This window comes from Corvus kubaryi, unplaced genomic scaffold, assembly GCF_017639235.1.
Source record: "Corvus kubaryi isolate FWS band 111438036 unplaced genomic scaffold, C.kubaryi_AGA036_p1.0 62170, whole genome shotgun sequence".
NCBI classification, from domain to species: domain Eukaryota; kingdom Metazoa; phylum Chordata; class Aves; order Passeriformes; family Corvidae; genus Corvus; species Corvus kubaryi.
This window is the reverse complement of record NW_024581447.1, coordinates 1-17,293: the sequence shown is the minus strand read 5'-3', so window position 1 is coordinate 17,293 and position 17,293 is coordinate 1. Positions and strand designations below refer to the sequence as shown.

General features: G+C 56.2%; 4 protein-coding genes across 5 annotated transcripts; 2 read left to right on the top strand and 2 right to left on the bottom strand.

Annotated features, from left to right (window-relative positions):
• Positions 1-204: 204 nt before the first annotated feature.
• Positions 205-2,013, top strand: LOC121672461 (polyamine-modulated factor 1-like; the record flags this gene model as incomplete). The annotated part of the gene is made up of 2 exons (XM_042045115.1): positions 205-520; positions 869-2,013. Coding segments are annotated over 2 exons (370 nt in total), but the record flags the coding sequence as incomplete, so codon positions are not given.
• A 230-nt stretch (positions 2,014-2,243) lies between these two features.
• On the top strand, positions 2,244-3,693 carry LOC121672460 (osteocalcin-like). Of its 2 annotated transcripts, none has more exons than XM_042045114.1 (4): positions 2,244-2,850; positions 3,116-3,160; positions 3,243-3,309; positions 3,447-3,693. In XM_042045114.1, the coding sequence occupies exons 1-4, from the start codon at positions 2,670-2,672 to the stop codon at positions 3,574-3,576; spliced, it is 423 nt and encodes a 140-aa protein (XP_041901048.1). In that variant the 5' UTR covers positions 2,244-2,669; the 3' UTR covers positions 3,577-3,693. The 2 variants fall into 2 exon arrangements, with proteins under 2 accessions (XP_041901048.1, XP_041901047.1); XM_042045113.1 differs by having other exon boundaries at positions 3,444-3,693.
• A 192-nt stretch (positions 3,694-3,885) lies between these two features.
• LOC121672459 lies at positions 3,886-7,457 on the bottom strand. Its single transcript, XM_042045111.1, is given in 4 exon segments — positions 3,886-4,504; positions 4,506-4,864; positions 4,980-5,297; positions 7,328-7,457. Coding segments are annotated over 4 exon segments (1,179 nt in total). The 3' UTR covers positions 3,886-4,132.
• A 1,599-nt stretch (positions 7,458-9,056) lies between these two features.
• On the bottom strand, positions 9,057-17,247 carry LOC121672462 (protein SMG5-like; the record flags this gene model as incomplete). The annotated part of the gene is made up of 8 exons (XM_042045116.1): positions 9,057-13,367; positions 13,752-13,890; positions 14,182-14,256; positions 14,849-14,939; positions 15,320-15,479; positions 16,235-16,294; positions 16,520-16,678; positions 17,039-17,247. Coding segments are annotated over 8 exons (977 nt in total), but the record flags the coding sequence as incomplete, so codon positions are not given.
• Positions 17,248-17,293: the final 46 nt, after the last annotated feature.

Here is a 17,293-nt window from a genome sequence, read left to right as displayed (position 1 = left end):
TGGGGCTGTGTGGGGCTGTGTGGGGGCTCTGTGGGGCTGTGTGGGACTGGGTGGGGCTGTGTGGGGCTCTGTGGGACAGTGTGGGGCTGTGTGGGGCTGTGTGGGGCTGTGTGGGGGCTCTGTGGGGCTGTGTGGGACAGTGTGGGACAGTGTGGGGCTCTGTGGGGCTCTGTGGGGCTGTGGGGGCTGTGTAGGGGCTGTGGGGGCTGTGTGGGGCTGTGTGGGGGCTCTGTGGGGCTGTGTGGGACAGTGTGGGGCTCTGTGGGGCTGGTGCCGGCCGGGATCCCGGCCCTCCGGCTGCCCCAGGTCGTGCTGTGTGCGCAGGCGGCCCAGCGGGATCCCCGAGGACGACGTCCGCAGCGCCATGGTGCCGTACTTCCTGAAGCACCGCTCCTACCTGCGCAGAGTCCTCAGGGAGAAGGAGGAAGAGAACAGGAAGGTGGCTGAGTCTGTGCTGATGGGGAGGGACAGGATTGCGGAGTTGCAGCAGCTGATCCAGGCTCGCCAACAGGCCTGGCAGGTAAAAACAGATCCAACCAAACCAAACCAAACCAACCTCCTCCTTGTAGCACCCGCTGGAGGGGGCTCAGTGGGGCCTGGAATGACATTCAAACCCTCCACTTCTCCAAGACCTCCCCAGCAGCCAAGTCCTGCTGAAACTTTAGGCCTGGGCATTTTCTCTGGAGGTCTCAGGTGCTTTTCCCTGTGGAGTGGGTGGGCTGTGGCATGTTCCTGAGGGAGATGAGGGGGTTATGTTCTGTGCATGCAGGGGACAGCAGTGTGTGACACACTCAGCCCACTTTCCTCCCTGAGTGTGGCAGGGTGGGAGAAGCATCATGTTGAGGTCTGTGGGTTGTGTTCCTTCCAGGCAATCAGTAAGGAGCAACGAGAACTCGTCATGACATTCCAGGAGCCCCAGTGAGGCCTCAGAATGTCCCACGGGCTCTGCTGAGACAGTTAATTGTCCCAAAGCACCGATGGGACAGGGTGTGCGCAGAACCCAAACTGAGAATCACCCCATCAGGCCACTGGAGACTGCAGAGGAACCGGAACAGCTGCTGGACTGGCACCATTTGATCAGATTTGGCGAAGAAACAAAAAAAAACATTGGGATCTTTGGAAATGGATGGCAATTCCCTATTTCCTACTCAGCTAGACAGAGACAAGTGGCACAAAGTGTGTCTGTGCTCTCATCTGCTCCCCTGAGTGCTGTGACAGGCCTGACTCCAGTTTCCAAAGCCACATTTGGGGTTTTGTAGCTATATTAGCTGTGCATTAGACAGAATTCAGTGCCATAAGCCCCAAGCCACACCGTGCCCAGACCTGAGGAGCCCACGAGCAGGAGCACACATGTTCCTGCCTGTGCTTGCAGGTTCATTCAGTCTCCATGTGCTCAAACCCGTTGCAGATGTGGCAGCAGCTGCTGCACCAGGTTCCTCATTACCATCCGTTCTGTTTTCCACGTTATTTCCAGCCCTGGTCCCCTCCCAGCAGCCTGAGGTATCTGGGGGTCTGTGCAGAGGTTGGAATGGCCCTGCTTCCACTTTGTGGGCTTGTGGCACAGGGGTTTAATGTTCTGTTCTGGAACCAGACTGGTTTTCCCCACCCAGAGTCATCTGTTAAGGGCCTCATTGAAAGTTTGCAGGCTGGGGAAGCGAAGGCTCCCGGGATCTCGCTGCCAGAGCCCCACGAGTGACGTGTGCCTCCAGAGTGCACAGGTTGTTCCTGGGGCTGGCAGGGAATGAGGAGAGTCCCCTCGCACCTGAGGGAGACTGAGAGAGGTTCTGAGTCCAGCAGCCACTGAGGGCAGCAGGTTCCGTGGTCTCCACCCCAAGGAGAGGCCGTGCCCTGTGGCAAACTGGGGAGCAGCAGTGGCTGCTTGCACCACACCCCAACCTCTGTTTGCAATTAGAGCCTGCGACAGAGCGGCTGCAACCATTTCCCCTGTGCCTGCCCTTGTTGTGCTGGAATCTCAATAAATTGGGGCTGTTGTTCCCAGCTTGGCTCCTGCCACGTCCTTGGCCCATGTACTCTATACTTTACGGGTTTGTCTGACAAAGGCTCTGGTTCAGCAGTTCTATCCTCCCTCTGCCCCAAAGCCTCCAAGTTCCGCTTTTCAGGACAGGGCTGGGATTTACAGGATCAAAAAGTGGTCAGGATCCCAAAGAGGAATGTTATTCAGGGGCTCTGACTGCCCTGGCCACGCAGCATCTGCCATGGCATGTGGCAGGGAGGAGCTGTGCGGAGACCAAGGGCATGGGCACCTGCTCACCCTCCTCCAGGGGCCCGGCATGACAATGCCACAAAGGAAGCCTGTGCTGCTCCCTCAAAAGTGGGTCAACAAGTCCCGACCACTGGCCCTGCACATGGACGAAAATCCCAGTTTTTGGCAGGAAAGTCTCCCCGTGTCACAGAAGACAATGCTGGGATCCAGCAGTGGGAACTGGGGCAGGGCAGTGGGTGACTGGGGAGTGCATCAAGGAGCCCCCAGTGCCCCCTCACCCATTCCAGTGGGGACTGGGTGCTGCCATGCCAGCAGGGCTGGGCCCACCAACAAATCCCCCGCTGGCCCAGGGCCACATTTCCCTCCCTTTGTGGGCTCTGGCTGGGCATAGGGGGACCAAGTTCATCCCAAACCACAATTGCCACCTCTGCCGGCAGCTCCAGCCATGGCGGATGTGCTGGAAATAACCCTGGTGGGGCCATGCACCCCCCTTGCCAAGGCCACAGCACCCTATAAAGACACCCAGGGAGCTGGGGCTGTGCTCAGCCCAGCACAGGAAGGCACCATGAAGTCCCTCGTCCTGCTGACCCTCTTGGCCCTGCTCACCCTTGGCCTCTGCCGCAGAGGTACGGGGGTGTCTGGGGCTGATGGGGACAGTGGGGGTGGTTCTGTGCCCTGGGAAGGGCTCAGGAGGGAGCAGAAGGACTGGGAGAAATTTGCTGAGCCTTGGGGTGGGGGGGCATGGGGCTGCAACAGGGAGATAGGGAGCAGGACATCCTTCAGCAGTTTGGGGGAACTCAGTGAGGGATCTGAGCCCCAAAAGGAGTGTGGTGAGAGGAGAGCCCACATGGGGCTTTCCTGAGCCCACCCACCCCTCCGTGTCACTTGCAGCTGCCGATGGCTCCACCAGCACCAAGGACTCGCCCAGCTCTGAAGGTGAGTGACCGCAGCTGCTGGGCCCCGCTGCCCTGGGGAGAGGGGGCCATGACCCCCCTGACCCACCACCCTGTCCCTGCAGCCTTCGTCTCCAGACGCGCCAGCGCCGAGGTGGTGCAGAGACAGAAGCGAAATTATGGCTATGACAGGTAGTGCTTGGTCCTGCTGGCCGAGGGATCACGGCCCCCAGATGAGGGGAGGCCTGCTGGCTCAGCCCCTCCCCAGGAGCCCCCAGCTCCCATGGGACCTCCCAACACCCCCTGAGTCCCCCATTTGTCCCCAGCAGCACCTATGGAGCCCCGCCTGACCCACTGGAGGCCAAGCGTGAGGTGTGCGAGCTCAACCCCGACTGTGACGAGCTGGCCGACCAGATCGGATTTCAGGAGGCCTATCGGCGCTACTACGGCCTCGTGTAGCCCCAGCCACGCCCTGCTGTGCTGTGGGGCAGGGGCTGAGCTCCCAGAAACCGCCGTCAGCTCCCCCTTTACACCTTCACCCTCTCACCCTTTCTGTTAGCCCTGGAAAGGAATAAATGCAAATGGTGGAGCCAATTCCTTCCCAAGCTTGGGGCGTGGGTGGGTGGGAGGCTGCAGTGGATGTGCCCCATGTCACCCCACCCCACACAGCTGAGGACTCCTGATTTCCTCCCTGTCCCCCCCCAGGCTCCAAGGAGAAGCAGTGCTACCACCCCCAGATCCTGCTCCCAGCAGTGACGAGCCCAGAGCTGCACCATCATTATTCCAGTTTAATTTAAAGCTGCTTCTCCCAAGCATGGGGTTATTGGGGAACAGCAGAGCTGCTCCGTGCACCCTGAGGCCCTGGGGCCTGACCAGGGATTTCATCACAAACCACCTTAATTACTCATTAACCTTGACACACACATGCACGCATGCACTGCTGGGTCCCCACATCGGATGACATATTGTCCCTGCCCCAAATTCATGGAATCATTACTGGTTTGCATTGGGAGAACTAAGGCACAGTCGGGGTGCAGAGGGATGAGGTGGGGGAGAGGGACATTGCAAGACACCCGACAGCGGGGTCCACCACAAAGAAGCTGCCAGGATGCTGCGTCCTCCCAGGCTCCGCAGCCCAGCCCCTCACACGGTGTCCCGGGTCCCTCCAGTGCCCAGCCCCAGTGGGGACGCCTGGGGGGCGGCCAGGGCCACCGGGGGTCTTGGGCAAGGCCACAGTCAAGGCGCTGATGATGGCGGTGTTGCCCACAAGGGCCAGCCCAGCAGTGCTGGAGGTGTTTGGGATCCCAGTGGGGCTCAGGTGGCCCCACAGCCAGGCCTGGTGCATGCACACATCACAGAGGATGGCCTCCAGCTGCAAGGGGGGGGCCCAGCACAGAACAGATGTGGAACAGCTGGTGGCTGTGTCCTGCCAGGCTGAGAGGCCAGCACCCATGGATGCTGGGGATCCTTGTGCAGCTCCTGCTGCAAGGGGCTGCTTTGGGGGCAGGGGACAGGAGCCATGGCAGTGGGGGGCACGGGGGGTTGCTGCTCACTGGTGCAGTCAGAGCAGCCGGGCACAAGGCACGTGGGCAGGTGAGATGTGAAGAGGAAGCTGGTGAGCAGCACGAAGAGCAGGCGGTGGCAGTACCTGACCACGACTTCACTCCAGGCACAGTCACACCAGCAGCAGCAGAGGAGCTGTGGGGAGGAGGGTGAGAACCACCCTCTGGAAGCACCCTGGCCACCCCTGTAGTGGGGGCACCCTACTCTTGCCCTGGGCCACCCAACCCACCCGGTAGAAGAGCAGGAGGCTGTCGTAGAGGAAGGGGCACACGAAAGCCGCCTGCAGCACTTTGCTCAGCTGAGGACGCTCCAGCTCAGAGAATTTGTGAAGGGGGAATGGGTGGAGGGGCACAGACCCCTGTCAGCTCCCACAGCGAGGACCCTGCGAAAACCTTGGCTTTGGGCCTCAACAGGGGGAATCACCAAGACAACCAAAAATCTGAGAAGGAGGAAACCTCCAGCACCAGTTTCCTCATCCCAAATGTGCTGGGAATAGCAAGAGAGGCCAGTGCAGATGAAGGAGTTCAAAACAGCCACAGGGACAAAGCAACAGTGCCAAACATCGCTGAGCCAGGAGTCTGGCATTGTGTAGGCACCCACAGGCAGACGTGCAGCCTCTGACAGACACACACTTCCATGTCATGGGGCCTGCAGCTCCCTGTCCCTGCCCCAGCGCCATCCCTGTGCCAGCCCGAGATCACTGAGCCTCCCCCAGGCTGTAGAAGCTGAGAGCTCCACAGTCACAGATGCAGCAGATGTGGTGGGCAGGTACCAGGAGCTGAAGAGGTGGGCACAGCTGGGGGCAAAGGGATAGGGGCAGACAAGCAGCAGGCAGATAAGCAGTGGCCAGTGCTGAGGCTCCCAGCAGATCTCCAGGGAGGACAAAAGCACCAGGCAGTGCTGCATGAAACAGCTGCTGGCACAGCATGTTTTGTGATGAGCTGTGTCCCTGTCCCTACCCCCATCCTTGTCCCCATCCTCATCTCCATCCCCTCCTTATCCCTATCCCTGTCCCTGTCTGTGTCCCTACCCCCATCCCTGTCCCCAGCCCTCTCCCTAACCCCATCCCTGTCCCCATCGCCAGCCTTTCTTTGTTCCCATTTCCATCCTCTTCTCATCCCCAACCCTGTCCCCATCTCCACAACCTCCACAACTGTCCCTGTCCCCATTTCCATCCCATCATTTCATCGCCCCCATTCTTGTCCCTGCTCCCATCCCATCTCCATCCCCATGCCCATCACCATTCCTATTCCCATTCTCATCTCCATCCCTGTCCCCATCCCCACCAGGTCAGCAGGAAGTGTGTCCAGATGTTGCCTATCTCATTCATCCTCTGAAAGGAGCTGAGGACACAGTCAATGGCCTAGCTCTAGGGGTGCCAGTACCCCAACATGATCCCATCCTCCCAGAAGATCTGTGGGGACAGCGGGGCTGGTCAAGGGACACCGCAGGGGAAGTGGGGCAGCCCAAGAGCTGCTTTGGAATCGTGGTGGGCGGGGAACTGAGACAGAGTGGTCTGGGAGTTATCTCCCAGCTAGAACAAGGTTTCATGGGGAGTCCAGGGGATTTCCCACCTTGGATGAGGGAACCGGGGGAAGAAACCTGGGGACAGAGCCTCCCCTTCCCCCAGCCACACATACCCAAGGCACCTGGTGGACCCTGGAGACCTGCTCCAGCTTTACCTGCAGCATGGTGGGGCCACAGCACTCAGGGTGAGAGAGAGGTTGGGTCTTCAGGACCAAGCCCACCGGGGGATGGGGATTGTGGCTGCAGGAGCCAGGACAGACACACCCAGGAAGGCTCCTGGCTTTTTCCAAGGTTGTAAGCGGCAAAGCCTGCTTTCTGTTTGACTCTCACAGAGAGCTACTGACTGGACAGGATCAGGACCTCAGGCCCAGAATGGGGGAGCAGATCAGGGTCAGGGGTGGGGGCTGGTCAGGGGTCCAGGGTGCTGCAGGAAAGAAGGAGATCCTGCTTCATCCCCCACGCCACTGTACACCCTCCCCCCAGAGAGGCTCCCAACCCTAGGGATGTCCCTGGCAGATGAAGGCTTAGGACCATCACGGCAGGAGCAAGCCCCCAGAGACACCCTGCAGCCCCCCATTTCCCAGCCCAGCAAAGTTGTTATGCAAGGCCTGATGAAGGACACTGAACTGGGCAGCTGGGGAAATTGGGGCAACAGGGAGAGCAGCTCAGCAGCACGAGGGGTGCCATAAGCATCCCACTCACCCCTCAGCCCAAAACTCACACAGTGGTTTAGAGGGAGGAAAACCCAAAATGAACCAAAAGTATCTGGAGAAACTTCCTGCTGCTCTGCCCCCAGCAGAAGCCAGAGCAGTGCTGGCGAGAAGCACCAGTGGTACGGTGGCTGCTGCCGTGTGGGCATCCCCTCCTGCAGCTGCCCTGCAGAGCCCCCTCCTCACCACTGCCATGGGCCAGAGGTCTCAGTCCTGCCACTGCTGCTGGCTGCCCTTCTCCTGGCTCCATCCCGGGTCCCTCCCCGGCAGCTCCCACTCACTGCAAAAGGGGCAGACGGGGCCCCTGCCGGGCTCAAAGGCAGCTTTGTGCTGGACAGATCGCCTACCCTGCCACAGCCTTGCCTTGGCTGAGATCCCCTCAAATTCCTGCTGAAGACACGACCCCTTACCGTGCACGGGGGGCACACGGGAGCCTCCAGCGCTGGAGGGGCCACTGGAAGGCGGTTCTGGGCACTGGACCTTAAATGCCACCAAGTTTGGGAGAGCCAGGGCAGGTGACAAAGCCAAGTGCAGGTCCATGCAGGGGGCCTCAAAAACACCCACCGGGGCACAGTGCAGGGTCCCACCAGGGTCCTCCCATCTGGGAGGGAAGAGGTGGAGAAAGCAAGTTTGGGGAAACAAAACTGACCTGGCAGCAGGAGGGCGGGCAGCAGCTCCGGCTTAGCCCATGGGGGCAAATGCCAGCAGAAGGTTCCTGCTGCAGCTGCATGGAGCTCAGGAAAGAGAGGAGCGAGGAGCTGCAGCAGGATGGATGCTTTCCAAAGCCCCTATCTTTGGGGATTTATTGATCCCCAGAGGACTTGTGTTGAGTGCTGGGCACCGCATGAGCAGCTCAAAAACACCCTATGGCTGTCCCGAAGAGCCCAAGGTGCAGGCTGGTCCACACCAGGGCTCTGCTGTTCTGGTGGCCCCAGCCAAGAGGAAGTCACTTGAACCCAGGGTTGTTGGCAGGAGGCCAAAGGGAGGGCCTAAGATGCAGACCCTGGTGCTGAGCAGTCCCTCCAAAATAACCAACATGAGACACAGCAAACCCAGGCAGGGGAGTGACACGTCTGTAGCAGAAGTGGGAAGCAGAGGCACAGAAGAGGGGAACAGGCAGTGAGTGGGGTTGGAGAGACAGCGGCTCCTGGGGGTCCTTGAGGATTCAGTTCCCCAACAAGCAGGACCAGGAGCCCCAACCCCTGACCAGGGTTGTGGCCTTTTTCTGCTTCAATTTCACCTCAGTCCGTTCCCATGTAAGGGCTGTGGGACAAACCCCCACCCACGGACCCTCCCACAGCAACACCATCCTGCACGGACTGATGATGGAGGCTCAGGGTTTGTTATGGGGCCGGCAGCCTCTTGGCACGGCCCTCCCAAGCTGGAAGAGGCGTTCCCAGCCCTGTTGAAGGGGATGGAGCCAGCAGTGACAGTCCCTTTCTGCCTGCTTGGCGTTGGGACTGGGCAGGTCTTGCCCACAGCCCATTTCCCCGCTGGGGACTGAAGCTGGATTTGCCCTTTCACAACCCCCCTCTCTGACCTTCCTGCCAGTAGCAGCCTCCAAAGAATCCGAGAGGGAGAGAGAATTATGACAGGAGAAGCAAATCAGGGAGCTTTGACGGCAATGAATTCAGGGCAGGAATACTGATTTATTTCCTTTCCCTACAGAACACCCCTCAGCTGCCCTTGGCACCAGGGCATGGTGGGACCCTTGCAGAGCCTGATCTCCAGCCTGCAGCCCCCAGCCCACCCTCTCCCAGCGCCTCAACTGGACACTGAAAAGTTACACATTTAGAAAATTTACACTTTCCCTGTCACCTGCTTCTCCACCCCCTTTCCCCTGTTAAGTGAGGGGCCCCAATGAGCCACGGCAGGTCCTTGTGCAGGGTCAGGGGTGCTCCTGTGGCAGCAGCATGCAGAGTCCTAGCAAGAGGATGAAGTCATCCCAAATCACAGAGGTGGCAAGGGAAATGCTACTCCCATCACAGGGATAAGGAAGGACCCACCTGCACTTCTTTACTGGGAAGTTCAGTCAGCAAAGCATATGCTTGAGAGTGGATTTACAGCTGGAAAATGCACTCAGCTCCAGGGCTGCACAGGAAAGGTGGGATGGGCTGGGAACAACCACAGGACACGAAGTACAAACACCTGGTATTTTATTAAGCCAGTCACCGTGTTCAGACCATGGTCAGACACATGCCAGGAGCCCCAGCCCCTCCTCGCCCAGCTGGGCCCCACATCCCCTCGCCCCTCATTGAGAGCGATCCTCCCTGGCTCTGCAAGCCCGTGTGCCACATGAGGGCTGAGGAGAGGTGATTGTCCCTCGCCTCAAACCCAGTCCCCTCACTGCAGGCGGCAAGGCCAGCGACACAGCCCCTGTGCCAGCCCGCCCTGTCCCCACGCTGGCCGGCCTGGCCACTGCTGCTGCACACCAAGAAGGAAAAGAGCCCTAAATTGAAGATGCGAGACAAAACCCGAGGCATTGCGGGTGGCCTCAAGCCAAGCAAGGATGGGAGCAGAGAAGCTGCTTGGAACAGCCCATGAAACCATGGAGCAGAAGCCCAACAAGCACCAGCGACTGTGTCCACCATGCTGTGGGGACAGCCCAGCCAGCCTCAGCCACCACAGACCTGTGTCCTCCCAGTGTGGGGTCACCCCAAAAACCCCCAACAGCTCAACAGGGTGGTAATGAAGAGAAAAACCAAATCCAAGAAACACACCAAAACACATGAAAACCCTTGTTTTCAGCCCACAAGATGGTTTTTCTGTTTGCTCTCCTTCCCAGAACAGCGGGCACTACCGGACTGACTTACAGCTGCTCCAGGGCAAGCCTGGAGTTGGTGCAGAAGCAGCACTGCAGGGAAGAGCCATGGCCAGAGCCTGCACAGTCTCCATACTGCCTGATGCTCTCTTGATGAGGCAGCTCACAGTTCTGGCTTGGACCAGGTGCACAGGGTGGGGGGCTCTCGGGGAGCCCCCGCTGCAGCACCACAGCAGCCACAGGCTGCACAGAGCCTCCCACAGACCATCCTGTTTGCTTCCACCCCAAGAGCCACGTCGTATCAGCAACCACCATGCCAGGGGAGAAACGCAGTGGCCCCTGGAGAGAGCAGATCTGTTCAATTTATCCCCAGGGAGAAAACTCCAGCTCATCCTGAGTGCTGGGATGGGGGGCTGAGAAGCGCCTTCCTTTACCCCAAGCCTGGGGATGACACGTTTGAGTCCCCTCAGAAGGTCACGCTTGCTGGAGGACACTCCATGCCATCTCCCCAAGGCTGCTCTGCTACCACACTGTGGAGCCTCCCAGTTCTTCAGCTCCAGGTATCTCTGACTGGGGATGCAAATCCAGTAACTATTCACCAGGTCCTCAAGCATGACTGTGTGCTCTGGAGAGGAGGAGGGTGGCATAGGGACCATTCTGGTGCCCCTTTTAAAGGTCACAATCCCTCCCCATCCAGCCCAGAGTGAAAGGGGCCATGGGGGCAGTCAGGATTCCCCATTGCATGGTGAGGGCATCTTCCTACCCTCCAGGTATGCAAAACCTGGGAATATTAAACCAGCCCCTCAGGGGACTAGAGCAGTGACTAAGGGAGAGTTGTGAGCAGCCCCTGCTGTTGCCATGCAGTCCCACATGGGCTCCAAAGCTCTGGTTACAGAAACTGAATCTATTTACTTTTGTTCTTAAACTGCATCCTGTGCCCACACAAGGCCTCAGTGGCTCAGAACACAGATCCTCCTCAGCCTGCCCAACCGCCCAGCACTTGGCTCCCAGCTGCCACCCTGCACAGATGCGGGAGCTGCAAGAACCGAAACACTTGCCAACAACTGAAACACTTGCCATCAGTGAGACAGGAATTCCCTCTGGGCTGCTGCTTTACCTGTACTGCTCTCCCCTCAAGATCCAGCCAGGACCTAAGGAATGCTCGACCGGGAGTGAAGCTGAGGTCTGCCCCAGCTCCTCACTGCTTTGACCATGGCCCAGCAATGCTTCTCTTCACCAACCCCAAGCACGGCCCCAAGGCGGGCACTGAGGCTCTCAGGATGCACACACCGGGCTCAGCCCCAGTGACCCCCAGACTCCTCTGCTGTGCTCAGCAGCCAGGATCGGGGTGGGGTTTCTTCAGTAGCAGGAAAAAGCAGAGCACACCAACTCTCCGTGCCCCCTGCCAGACAAGGAGGGTTTCACCTCAAGAGCAGTCCCACAAGGCGATTCCCTTCTCTTTTTCCACCCCATCAAACAGAAATAATGAGCTACACAAACAAATGGCTTCAAATAAAACCACTGGAGGAAAGAGTGACTGGGAGCTTCACAACCCATCTCAGATCTCCAAGAATCCCCAAGGTGTGCCGGAGTCTCTGACCTGCTGTCCTGCATATGACCTTTTCTTGGCTTAGCCAAGCAAAGTACTGTGAGTTTCAGGAGAAGCTGTAAAAGGGAAAATCCTGCAGGGAAACCCCTGTCCCTCACAACCAGCCTGCCAGCCTCCAGGGATGAACTAGCTGTACCATGGAGATTGGCATTTCCCTCTGCTGTGCTGCAAAAGAGCTGGAACTGGAATCGAAATGAATCTTCTGGTACTTGTGCTGGTATTTTTAGTTTTTACCTGAAAACAAGGAACATCCCACCCCTGCAGTACAACACACCATGCTCGGAGCCTGGACAGGGTGGAGTATGTGACTCAGCTTCTCATGTTACACCCTGGCTGTAGCAGCTTCCGGCTGGCCCATGTGAGAACACAGAAGACTCCAGTGGTTTGTACTTGCATAGCTGCTGCTGGTTCATGTGGATGAAGACATCTGTTCCGTGGGCACAGAGAGGCAAGAGGGAGCATGAAGAGACTGCCCAGCCCCTCTCCTGCTGCCCTGCAAGCAACCTGCAGCTTCATATCCGAGCACCGGCCAAGTGACAGCGTGTCAGACACAGGTTGCGTGAGATGCTGTCAGGATGGAGGTCTGTGGGATCCCTCACAGGTCACCTGGGGAACCAGCTCTTCCAGCATCCATCCAGGTAGCATCAGCCCTCCTGTCTGGGATGCAAAAAGCATGGAACAGTCCGTGAGCTCAGTGCTCCCGGGCAGCAGTGGTCACGGCACCGCCTCTGCCAGCCCAGAAGGACGCGAGAAAGGGGGACACAAACACTCCAGCTCTGTCACCATCTCTAGCACGGCATTGCAGCAGTGGTGCATCGAACAACCAGCAGAAAATAATGGCTTTGAGATTCTCCTTCCTCCTCCACATCCTATTGAAAGATTTAGGGGGATAAAAAAGGGAAAAAAAGAAAAGATGAAAAAGAGGCTTTGGGTCCTTTGGAGACATTTGCTCCATCCCAGGGTTGCAGTGCTCAGGCCAAGCATTTGAGCATTAATGGTTTAAATCCCTCCCAGCTTGTCTCTCTCTTCCAGTTCTTATACTGGATTCCTCCTTTTCTCCAAGGTCTAATGCTGGAAGCAAAGTGGGAGAAACTGCGGATGGAGGCACAGAGTCCTGTGGCCTCCCTGGAGCAGCGTGGTCGAGTTCGTGTCGCTCGTGAAGCGTGCAGCTCCCAGGGAGAGTGGAGTGCACAATGTGGGGCTGCTCCCTCCTCACAGACCAACATCCCTTTGCATGGAGCCCACTCCTTGGGGGCCTGGGAAAGGAAATAAATATGCTTGTTCTAAGACAAAAAAAATTATATTAAGAGCTTTCCCCCCCTTTTAAATAGCATAAGTGTTTCCTTTTCTTTCTGACATTGGAAGAGTATCCAGAACCTGAAGGGAACTCCTTTTTTTTTTTTAATATTATTCATATGTATAAAAACTAAAAATTAAAAGGAAAAAACCCTTGAAAAATAATTAATTCAAAAGGGGGGAGGGAAAAATACTATCCGCTTTCCTGTCCCCAGATTGCCGAACAAGAGCAAAACACTCTTTGGATCTTCTTTCCCAAGCCGGAGGGTTCTCTTTCTGCTGCACTGGTTTGGTTTTGCTGAAGTTAAGTCCATGCTTTGAACCACCAGCCTGTTTCTGCTGGCCAAGCAAGCTTTGGGAGGAAGGAGGGGAATGAAGGACTGCCCGTCTCTCGCCCATCTCTGCCGACTGGGAGAAGGGCAGAGCTCTGCCCCGGCCACACCACGGGGCGTCTCTCAGAGCAGTTGGCGCCATCAGAGCTGTACAGCCGTCTGGTCAGGATGCAGGTGGAGGGTGTCGGTGTGCGTGCCCACATTGGATTATTTTTTTTTAATTCGTTTGGGTAGGTATTTTTGTTGCTGTTGCTGCTGCTGCTTCTTCGTGTCTTAAGTGTCGCCCAGATTGTTGTTTCCTTCGTTCAGACGCTGCACGTTCCGAGAGGGGGAGAGAAAGGTTCACCAGCCCGATGCCTTTCTGACCATCAGCCCATCTCTTTCCACTGCTTGTAGAACTCCAGAACATTTTTTATCTCTATGCTGGCATTGGCGGCTGCCTGGATGGCAGACTGCAAGCAAACACAGACAAAACAGGTGGTTAATTTTTAACCTGCCTCGACAAGACAGCTGCCATTCCCAACCCAGGGATTCTCCAGCAGCCTGGCACAGCTGGAAGGCCAAATCCTCCCAATTCTCGTTGCTTTGGTACAAGACACCTGCACAGACATGAAATTCAATTCTCCCACCTTTCCCAGAATACTCTGTACCACAAAATCAAGAAGCCTTGAAGGAATAAAGAATCTCAACGTATAAAGTAACTTTGGGGAAACCAGGCCAGTTATTAGCCAAGGCAACAAAACATTAAAAAAAAAAAAATTCTCTTGCCAATGAATCATATTATATCCTTGCTGGGAAGCAGAATGACTCAGCTTGGCCAGAAAAGAGCTACTGACCTGCATGGGCACCGAGAACATGCTCGAGTCCTCCAGCTGGAAGCCCGTGATGATGGTGACCATTCCCGTGGTGTCATCCTCTCCACTGCCCTGGGACACTGTCAATTGTTTGCAGCTGTCCAGTATTTTATAGAGATTCCTGACAGACAAGAGAAACAGAGGGGAAGGTCAGCGAGAAGACCACGTCTGCTTGGGAGGGTAAGTGGGAAGCAGGGCTGCTTTCTTGTTCCCGTTAAGGACTTTTCTGAGACCCTTTTGAGCACAGAGTGCTTGGTATTACATGCACAGATGGCTGTCCCTGTCTCCAGGGAATTTCATCATTACTCACACAGAACAAGCTCTGCAGTGGGTCCCAGTGCCACCACCTCTCCCCAAAGCCACCTGCCTGCTGGGAATTGAGCTCAGATACCTTCAGATGCTGAAATCTTACCAGGCATCTAGATCTTGTCTCTTCAATTTATGCCTCTCAAAGCTCTTCCCAACATCTTTCTGGCAACGAATGTACCTGAGGAGAGAGCAGAGTCTCTGAGTTCGTATGGAGACCGTCACACAGGCTTAAAGTCAGCACTCCACAGCAGCTCCTCTGGGTGCTGCAGGGCTTCCACCAACCCAAATTTAACACCCAAAGGTCCATCCAAGGAATCCTCTGTGAATCCCTTCGATCACCTCCCTGCCTCACCACCATTCCCACATGCCACTCACAGTACCACGTCTCAAGCCCACCAGCCCTGACACTGGCCTCAGAGATGCAGTCTGTCCTCTCAACTGTGCTCCTGCAGAGCACCCAGGCACAATCAATCCGGCTCTTGCAGCACTCCCAGTGCAGTAGCAAAGGTCACCACTCCAGTTTATACAGTGACAGGGATGCAACTCCACCATTCCCCAGAAGCAGCTGTGCTTCACAGCTGAGCACCAACTACCAGCACATCTGAAGAACCAGCTGCTCAATCTGCTCCTTCAACACCTTCCCATTCCTGAAGTCTGGCTTTTCCTCGGCCCACTCCTCACTCTGCTCCAAGTGATCCACAGCCTGCTCCCACCCCAAAGCCCACCCATTCCAAAAGCAAGGGAAAATCCTACCCCTCTCCTGCTCTTACCTGTTTCCCTTTTTAAATTCTGCTTCCAGATACCGAATGCTGTCCCTAGCACCGGCGTTCTCCTTTTTCAGGAAGTCTAGGCCGTCGATAACTAACAGAAAAAACAAAACAAAACAGAAAACCATCTTGCTTACAGTTCTACTTCTGCAAACGAATCCAGAGGCATCAAGTACTCCCCATTCCACAGAACTCTGTCTGATGCATAGCTGCCACAGGAGAGGCAGAGGAGGAACAGGACCTCTCTCCTCTCAGCTGTTCTGACACACTCTGTCAAAATCCCAAGCATGGGCCACACAGAGAACAGGCCTCAAAAGCAACACATCAAAATGGTGTTGCAACTGCTCCAGAAGAAGTCAAGGATAAGAGCAGGAGGAGGAAAAGCCACCACCCATGGCCCCTGGGGCCTGCTCCCAGCACAGAAGGGACGGGGCAGGCAGCCACTGACGGTTACCTGGTGTGGAGTCCCCATACCTGTTCGAGGGATGATGATGATGAACCTCCCACTACTGGCCAGCTGCTTGACAAGAGCCAGGTGCTGGCAGAGGGCCTGGGTGTCCGGAACAAGGTAAGGAGACATGGCTGACTGCGCCTTGGGCTGCTGGAGACTTCCCTCCAGCTGAGACACCTCCAGCTGAAAACACACATGCAGAGACACTCGCTTCACATTTATGCTGAAACACACCACCAAATGGGGCAAGACTTGCCCTGCAAAGTTCCACCAGGCCCTTCCAACCTCCAAGCATACAGAACAGAAGGCTGGATGCAGCAGAGGGTCAGCAAGAGGTGATGGTCCCACTCTGCACTGCCCAGTGCAGTCCCGCCTCGAGTACTGCAAACAGTTTGAGGCACCTTGATGTAGGAGGGGCATCGAAATATTAGAGAGTGTCAGTTTGCTCAGCTTGGAGCAGAGAAGGCTGAGGGTGACATCATCACAGCCTACACCTTCCTCAAAGGGGTCAGCGAGCAGGAGGTGCTGACTAGCAATAGGACATGAGGAAATGGTTCATTTAATTTCCAGCTTCATTGTTGCATCAGGGCAAGTTCAGGCTGAACATTAGAAAAGGTTCTTCGCCCAGAGGGTGGTTGGTTCCTGGAACAAGCTCCCCAGGAAAGCGGTTGTGGTACCAAGCCTGCCAGAGCTCGAGGAGTGCCTCGACAACACTCTTGGGCATTCAGTTTAGTTTTAAGTAGCCCTGTGAGGAGCAGGAACCTGGACTCCGTGATCCTTATGGGAGCCCTTCCAACTTGAAATATTCTACAGTTTGATCTATGCAGAATGGACTTACTGCCTCTGTGTGGGATGGGAGCAGAGAGTTCCCCCTTCCCAGGATCTGACATTCCAGCCACTACCCTGCTGGTTTTCAGGCTGGAACCGGCATCTCCTACCTGCAGTCGAAGCTGAGCCATGTCTCTCATGAGCCTGTTCCGACGAGCTTCCTCTGCAGCCTAGTTGCAAAACCAAACTTCCATATCAGTTAGCAGGAAACACACCAGCTGACACTAGCACACACTTCCAGAAACACTTCCAGGGTGAAAAGGGGACACTGGAATAGCTTTAAGAAACAGAACTTTCATCTCCTCTCAAAGATCTGTGATTATAGTTACAACTTAAGAGTAACCTACAGGAAACTGTGCCAAGTACAGAGAATTCATTCACCTCTACCAACTCACCATGTGAAACTGGGCCTGGGCCTGGTGCAGCAAGTTGTCTTGCTCTGACTGTGCTATGCTGATGAAGATCCCAAGCTCCGAGTTGAACTGCAGGATGCTGCCTTGCAAGTGGGTAATGAAGTGGCCAAAGCTCCGAATGCAGCAGATCCGCACGACAGACTGCAAGGAAGCAGCAGGCAGTCACCAGCCACAGCAGCCACGGCACTGCGGCCTGAGGCAGCGCCGAGCTGCAGCTCACGCTTTTGAAAAAGGCAGGAACTGATATTAAACGCCTAATTCTGATGGATGTTTCTGATCTCTTCTGAAGTCAGAGACTGCAGGAAAGGCTACAGCTAGCCAGAAGGTTCGGGGGTGCCAGCAGTCTGGGCTACCTCAACCCAAGAAAATGTTAGGAAACATCAGCAGCACCCCTCCACACCTGCTCCATAAACCTCTGCCCAAGCCGTCAAGTGCTGGGAGGAGGACCCACACAACACAACAATCCAGGTCTGACTTTTTTCAGGATTTACCCCAACTCACCTCCTCAACTGCTGAGAAAATGGGCCGGTCCTGCTCAAAGTTAAACCTCTTGTGTGCATTTTTCAGAGGCGGAAGATTGCGCAGGGCCACATCTTCAGGGAGCAGCAGGTTGGCCTTCAGGTCTGGGAGCTCAGCATCACTCAGGATGTCCTTGACTTCATCACACAGGGCCAGCCCTGGAGAGGAGGGACAAGAAGGAGAGCAAAACACTGATGAGGGGGAAAAGAGGAAAACTGCTTTAACACACATGATCTG

What these genes read in the sequence shown, in the direction of transcription:
- LOC121672460 (XM_042045113.1), top strand. Translation starts at nt 2,670, where the DNA reads ATGGCGGATGTGCTGGAAATAACCCTGGTGGGGCCATGCACCCCCCTT. An exon ending in CCTTGGCCTCTGCCGCAGAG is followed by an intron (nt 2,851 to 3,115) that starts GTACGGGGGTGT and finishes TGTCACTTGCAG; the next exon opens with CTGCCGATGGCTCCACCAGC. An exon ending in CGAAATTATGGCTATGACAG is followed by an intron (nt 3,310 to 3,443) that starts GTAGTGCTTGGT and finishes ATTTGTCCCCAG; the next exon opens with CAGCACCTATGGAGCCCCGC.